We start from the raw sequence: 7800 nt of genomic DNA on the forward strand, positions 1-7800 counted from the left end.
AGGTATATTACACATCATAAGTGCATCGTTAAATGTCATGGCATGTAGATGTGTTATATGCATGAGTTGAGGCCTTGATGATTGGACTTTTCGAAGGAATTTGCGAAGGCGAGTTCTTTCGAAAAATTCTCTAAGTAAAAAGATACCTTGAAAAAAAATACTTTTGAATCCTACCAGTATGATGGGAAGGCTCGAAAAACATATTTAATAATAGGTTTCTGCTTGTATTAGGATTTGTATTCATGAAAATATTGTTTTTACATGCAAACAACTACCCCGATGATGGGGTTTACTCGTTAAATTTGTGAAGGCGAGTTTCCCGGGTAATACACTATATGAGAGAATATCCACGAATCCCACCAATACAATGAGCGAATTTAGGAAATATCTTCAACAAAAAGTTTTTGTTTGGCATTATCCGGATTTTATACTATACATTTCATAATTGCATTATGTGCACATCACATCCGTAAACTTAAATAAAATATTTTAATTTGTTAATAAAATAGAGAATAAAGTAAATAAATAATAATTAAAGAAACATGAGTATAAAATCAACAATTTTGGTTATAACAGGATAACATATGATTAATGGTGTCATTCGTGGAACGGGCGTTACGAGGGTGCTAATCTTTACTCATGCGTAACTGTACTCCCGAACTCAATTCTAAAAAATCGCAAATTAAGTTATTGTTCTTTTGACGAACCTAAAATCAATTCAAGATCCCGTTAAAAAGAACTAACATAATAAGTGACTAATCGCACCTAAATAAAAAAAATTGGTACCGACTCTCTAAATTTTTCATGTACTAATCGTCGGATTCTTGGACCCGCACATTATGACGATAGAGAGAAAAATTAAATGGCTGACAACCTTGCTAAAGCTGGGATTAACTGACAAGAGGAGCTCCTTCACATTTTTATTAAAGCTGATGGGAGAATTTGATCGGGATGCAGGAACTGGAAGGGGAAGTGGAATCTCACTTACTGCTTTCTGTGAGTTTGTTTGTGTTTTATCCCCTGGTTCTATCTTTGTTGATTGTTGGACTTGATTTTGATGCTTTAAGTTTTTCAACTTTGTTGATGACTTAAATAGTGTGCTTTGTGTTGCAAGAGGTGGGTACACTGTTGCATGTAAGAGGGAGGGGATTTATTTTTTGTTTTTGGTGACTGATGAGTTATTTTGTGTCATGAGAGATACTGTTCTTGTACAGAGAATACTGAGGCTTTTAGGCCGTTATACTAGAGAGATGCACAATGCCCTCAAATCCTCTTTTTGCTCTTGGCAAAGGAGCTTTACTCTCGGGTTGAATGAAATTTGTTACTTTTCAAAAAAAAAAAAAGAAATCTTGAAACATCTTGCAACTCTTCTTCAGAATTTCTCTATAAAAAAGTCCAAAATATCACACCCAAAAGACATCCAATAAACCGCACAAAGTCAAGACCCAATCCAAGAGTGAAAAATAGACTGGAACTGAAACCTGAACAGTGAACTGTGGACCAGTCCCAAGGCTGCTGCATTTTGGGGAGTAACCTCGTAGTCTTCTTGATTGCCTTTTGTTTCTTCTTCTTGTTGACTGGAGAGATAGAATAGGCCTTTAAATAGGTGCAAGCAGCTCGTGAGAGATTAAAGCTTTGAAGCTGCTTCTTCTACTTACTCCAGCTATCCTACCACTCAAGACCTTGGATGCGGTGCAGGGCGCGCGTAATGTAAATTTGTGGTAATTTGGCAATTTCTTTTGGGAAAAAAAATTTATGTTTGTTGGCCATAAACAAAGATTTCATAGAGCGATTCTATGTAGATAAATGGTTTATTTCTGCTCCATCTTTATTTGCAAACATGTTTCAATTCGACTTGGTACAATTTTTCTTCAAGGACATTCGATAAATATAAAATGATATGGTCCCTAGATCATGGATCGATATGATCCATAGATGATGGATCTATATGATCGAAAAGGCAATCGAAATTCTACAGCTTGGCAAGTAAATTAGAGTGACGGCTACTGATATCTTGGAAATTGATGCAATTGGAGAGTGCTGCTGCAAGTCTCTTTATGTCATATGTTGTGTGTGCTGCAGTAAGAGTCACTCGCAATCTGACAATGAAAACGAGAAGAAAAAGGATAGATCAAAAGCAAAAAGATTACAAAGTGCACAATGGTACAATTGTATTGCTAGACTAGGCTATTCCAGGCTAAACAACTAGATGCAGGAAAATCAGATAAACATGCCTAGGTAAGGGTAGTAAGGAAAGGGCGAACCAACCTGCATGAATCAGGACTGACTCCTGGAGGTCTGATTGGAGTCACGTAGAAACCAGACTTCACCATATACCTATTCCATGGCAATTGACACTGTCAGATGAATTTGTTCGGTGGATGAAACATAGTCAAAGACAGAGAAGGGGAGACAGCACAAACCGGCTAGCTTGGACAGCTTTCTCTTCAGTTCGGACAACAATTGATATTATGTGACTTGTAATGGGGATTCCAGTAAGAGCATGGAACTCTCGCATCCTCTCCTGAATTGCCTTTCTGCGCCATGTTTCTTTTCTCGCTACAATAACAGCAGCTGCAAAGTCGACATTGTCCGTGACAGAAAGCATTTATAACATGAATGCAAGATTCCTACATCCAAGTACGCACCATCTGTCTACAATACGGTTCAAGTATAGTATTTAGGCGAGTGAATAGTTGCTAACAAGAAGAAAGTGCAGTTTACCATGTAAGGCTGAAGTGAAGGGCACTGGAGCAGTGGTTGAAAATATAAAAGCGCGTCCCCTTGATTGAATGAATTGCTTCCACTTTTTGCTGTTCATGTGGCATTCAGAATCACAAACTGATGAAACATAATGTTATATGCTCCTAATCCTATACAGTGGACAGTACCATTGGATTCTTTGTTTAATTCCTTTTTTGGGAGACCTATTTGAAGGTATTTGAAGTTACCTGCAGGCTATGAATCCACCAAGAGTAGCTGCTGCCTTACTCAGAGAACCAGTGTATATGTCGACATCTGTTTCACAGTTGAATTTCTCAGCCACTCCTCCACCGTTTTCTCCACATACAAATGTTGCATGAGCCTGAAACATTGAAGAGATGGTATCTTGGTCTGTATCAGGCTCGACTAGAAATGCATAGTAAAAGAATCTAACAGGGATTTATTTAAGAATCTCGTTTTCAGACTTTTTTTCTATTTTAAAGTTTGATTCTTCGGCTATCCGGTCCATAGGTAATTGATCTTTGCCTACAAGGACAGACATGAAGAAGCAGCAACTTTTATCATCTGTAAAAACATAGTGGACTTACATCATCGATCACAAGCAAAAATCCATGCTTTTTGCGAAGCTCAGCCAACTCTAGCATTGGTGCAAAGTCTCCATCCATACTAAACAAGCTGCAAAAGACAGAATTCAGGTCCTGGCGATCAGTTTCAGAATCCTCAATCAGTAGATTTAATCTTCTCAGCTTCAAAAAACAGAAAACGTGAATGTAGTGGCTATTGAAAGTAGCAATTCAGTAATCAACATGACAAACCTATCTGTCACCACAACTTTTTTCTTCATTTTGCAGCTTGTTCTGTAAAAGACCAAAACTCATTGCTATGTATAATATGCGTAAACCCTTGTCAAAATAAATCCAAAACAATAATGGTATTGAATTCTAAATGTAAAATGAACCTACAAGAGTTCGTTAAGATGAGACATGTCGCAGTGTCTATATACAAAAAGTTCCACACCTCCACGTCGTCCAGCAAGATAAATTCCTTCAATTATTGACAAATGGTTAAGTGCATCAGAAAATATGGCAATTTTTTCCTCCTTAGACGGCTTCTTCCCTGCAGCCAATAGAGGAGCAATGCTTCCAATCGCTACCATTAGGGCTGTATTAGCTGCATACCCTGTAGGACAAAGAAGACAGTCCTGGGAGCATGAATTGGAAACAAGGATGGATCAGTTAATTTCCAGTCTAAAATATAAGAATTGACTATGCAAATGTCAAGGGTGAACTCACAATATATCTTCAATCCAATAAAATACTAACCCTTTTGATAAATTATGCTGTTATTTTACTAAAATCAAAGCAAGCAGCAGACATCACTGAACTAAGGATAATAAACTCAGGGCGCTCTATTTATACGGTGCAAATTTTTTTTCTTTTTTTGACTTGAGGGAATGGGATTTTTTTTTTTTTATATAAAGGGGGGAAATATTAAATAACCAATTTATTTTTTAAACAGTGAGATCATGATGAGTGAAATGCTCGAGTATTTACACGTGCAAAAAGTTTATTACCTCTTTCTTCAACAAGTCCGCCAAGCTAGATTCCAAAGATCTGTGGTAATTGGTGTATCCACAAATCAACGCAGATCCCCTAGGGCCCATTCCATGTTCCGTAGCAGCCTGATTTAAAGTTGAAAAATCTCTTAGAGAGAAATTCCAGATCAGATCATATAATCTGCTTACTATGAAGACGGCGTTTCATTATTTCAATTCCTTGGGAAGTAACCAATTATGACGAATACCTTAGCAGTAGCTTTTGCTATTGTTGGATGCGAACTCAAGCCTAAGAAATCATTACCACAGAATAGAACTAGCTTCTTCAATTTCTGTTGGTTTGCATTGTCTTTATCAACAGGTAAATCATCTCTCCGCAAGACTTCATTATCTCCTATAGGATTACAACCAAAAGCCAATTTTGATATATCATTGTTGGAATATTAACGTAAGTATACGTCTGCTTGAGAGGAAATAATGAGGGGCACGTGGGAAAATAAAGTACCCTGTTAGAATTTCAAATCGAGAATAAACAAACAAATGACTTATAAATGGTAGTACGTAGACTATGACCCTAAGGTATATATTTGGGATTTTACATAATGAAATGATCAGCTCGGTTCAGCTTCAAGTGAGGTGGTGACTCCCTTCGATCTTCATTACTGACCATGACTAAGAAGCAAAACTAAATTGGACTCCGGTTTGCAATTAGTAATTAGGAAGAAAGAAAAGAATAACAACATAAAGGTGCGTGTATGATGACTCAAAAGCCTTAAATGTGGTCGGAAGACCATTGCCTTTCCTAGCAACCATGCACTATTAACTTTGTGAAGAAAAATGCGCCTACCACGAAGCCACTGCTGGAAGAAAGACTCTGAGATGGAGACTTCAACAGTGGACCGATCCCATGGTTGCAGTTCATTGAATACCTCGTATTCTTCATCGTCTCTCTTTTCTGTTGCTTGTTTTTTTGAGAGCTGAATGGGCCTTATAGGCCGAAGCAACTTGAGAGATTCAACCTTTAAAAGTGCTTCTTCTACCCAGAAATCCCATGAGCTCTGCTCCATTTCCACTACAAGAAGGTAACTAATTGCTTTGTGCCTCTGGGAGAGTGGTTCTGCTCAGGTCGGTCTGGTTCATGGAGACAACCTTTTATCCTATCTCAGCCACTGACTTGCTAGTAGCTTAGATTCTTTGTGGATAATAATTGATACAATAATTTCTACTAGAGGGGAGAGAAAAAAAAATTCACATATATAATTTTAAGATATTTTGGGTACACAATAAGACTTTAACTGTTTAACATAACATTTGAACAACTATTGTCTCTGTTTCTTAGACTTTTGTAGAGGAATATATTTTCCTTTATTTCACAATTGAAAGTTGAATGTTCAATTTCATAATATTTTTATCAAACAAAATCAATTTTCATTATTATTTATTATAAATTTTGAAAAGTTCTAAATTTAAAATTTTTCATTCCCGAGATATTATAAAAAAAAATTATTATCAAAATCAATTAAATTTTACAAAAAAGGAAAGTGGCTACATGATAAAAAGGAGAAAAATGAGTACTGAACATGGATATTAATGTGAGTCTTTATCATTAGCTGTTTCTGTAGGCCTGGGTGTATATCAAAAACTGACAGCACTCATCATGCAGTTAGTGGACAAGCAAGTTATGAATAGATAAGATCTTGTCTCTTTCTTACATTATCTTACCCTTGTGTGGGACAACACAAGTAATGGCACATGCCTCAATTCACATGTGATGCCCCAGTACTTTTACAGGCCCACTATACATGTTTAATGTGTCACCAACTCTGCTGTATTAACTATTTAAGCTTTAGACAATTGATGGTCCAGAGAGTTTACAGGGTATTTTTGACTAAACATTTCTGGTCGAATTTTATTTAGTAAAGATGGAGAAAATGGAAAAGGGACGGGTGGATATGTCTAGGGATGTCAATGGACAAGATATTTATTATTTTTGAAATGTTGTAATCTAAATCTTATCATTTGATAGGTTACTCGAATCTTATAAATATTCGATTAATTTTTTTATTTACTACTCAATTTGCATCCGAATATCTTAAATACTACATGTTAAATATCTGTACATGTTAATTATTCGATTAAAATAAATTTAAAATAAATTTTATACATACTATTAATAAAAATTAAATTAATAAATTAAAATTAATTCATAAAAAATAAATTAAAGTTTAAAATCATATTTAAAACAACTAATGAATTTTAATAAGTATTTCGTTAATTATAAAAGTTTATAATAAAAAGTAATATTATATATAATTAAAATTTAATAGTTAAAAATTATTATTTATAATCATGTTTAAATAAAAAATATTCTAAAATAATTAATCAAATACAATTATAAGGTAATTTAGTCTTACTTAATTAGATCAAGTAATATAATAAAACCTGATTACAAGATATATATCCATCACATCTTTAGACATGACTTACATCTTAGTAGAAGGTTTGGCGAAGGACAGGGCTAACAACTCTTTCCATGAAGTTATATATGATGCAGCCAAGTTTGGCAAATAGTTTTGAGTTAAAGGAGTCCAATTGGTAGAAGATCAAGGTACCATAGTTGACTTTGTTCCCATCAATGAGTCAAAGATTGGGATGCCTCTCCAGATTGGCTACGTATCAACATCTCAGGTCCAGAACAATTTAGAGATAGTAGATCCTAGCCGCCAACCGGAACCGCCAAGGTGATAGTAATGGGTTGATACCCCCATCAGTCTACGCCTTCTTTGGCCCTTGCCCAGTTGCCCTTCCCATCATCCGTACCAATCACCCCCTTAATTGTTGGTCGTGGTGTTGCAGCCATAAGCCATGTGCTTTGTTGCTGCTTTGTTACCCAATCCTTGCGTAGGTTTAAAAGCCCCGCTACTCATGCAAGAAATATACTCACAAACGCGTTGTAGGGTGGCAATGTCAGTAAACTGAACTTCTTAAACGCAACCAACAACCGCAATCTCAGACGCATTTGTTGATCCGCACATTTGAATTGAAGGTAACCTTGTTTCGCATTGTCTTCACGTCCAAGGCAGCCTTTGGACCCCAACTACAAAGCTAGATGGCGCTCAAGCTGTTATGCTAATGCTAAAACTAATCTTTCACCCTGGTAAAACTAAGGGAGGATACTTTCAATTTTGATATCTAAGGCTTCGGATCACTCCTTGCAAGGGCTCCCTATCTATCAGCTCTTTTCAATTTTGATCAGAAACTTATCTGTGATCACTACTTGTCAGATTTCGGCAATAACTATTGCTTTCATTGCAGAAACAAGAGAGGAGCTACTTGCCTTCATTCTATGATCGCTGCAGTTGTCTTATAACTGATTTCAATGCTATTTTTCATTTATGTTGCAATTGCAATACCAAATGTGCAGATCCGCTAGCACTTTTCAAATAGGAGATGCCTTTTTGTCATAAATTGGGTGGATTGTGACTCGATATGCAACTTTAAAGATAGCGGAGACTTGGTTT

The 7800-nt window shown here is 36.1% G+C and overlaps 1 protein-coding gene across 2 annotated transcripts; it reads right to left on the reverse strand.

Annotated features, from left to right (window-relative positions):
* LOC18605323 (8-amino-7-oxononanoate synthase) lies at positions 1800-5490 on the reverse strand. 2 transcript variants are annotated; one of them, XM_018116755.1, is made up of 11 exons: positions 5127-5490; positions 4528-4673; positions 4298-4405; positions 3687-3925; positions 3540-3581; positions 3312-3399; positions 2952-3085; positions 2725-2813; positions 2424-2574; positions 2269-2337; positions 1800-2099 (listed from the first exon to the last, which is right to left on the reverse strand). In XM_018116755.1, the coding sequence occupies exons 1-11, from the start codon at positions 5344-5346 to the stop codon at positions 1973-1975; spliced, it is 1413 nt and encodes a 470-aa protein (XP_017972244.1). In that variant the 5' UTR covers positions 5347-5490; the 3' UTR covers positions 1800-1972. The 2 variants fall into 2 exon arrangements, with proteins under 2 accessions (XP_017972244.1, XP_017972246.1); XM_018116757.1 differs by lacking the exon at positions 3540-3581.

The sequence above is a fragment of the Theobroma cacao genome, chromosome 3 (assembly GCF_000208745.1).
Source record: "Theobroma cacao cultivar B97-61/B2 chromosome 3, Criollo_cocoa_genome_V2, whole genome shotgun sequence".
Taxonomy (NCBI): domain Eukaryota; kingdom Viridiplantae; phylum Streptophyta; class Magnoliopsida; order Malvales; family Malvaceae; genus Theobroma; species Theobroma cacao.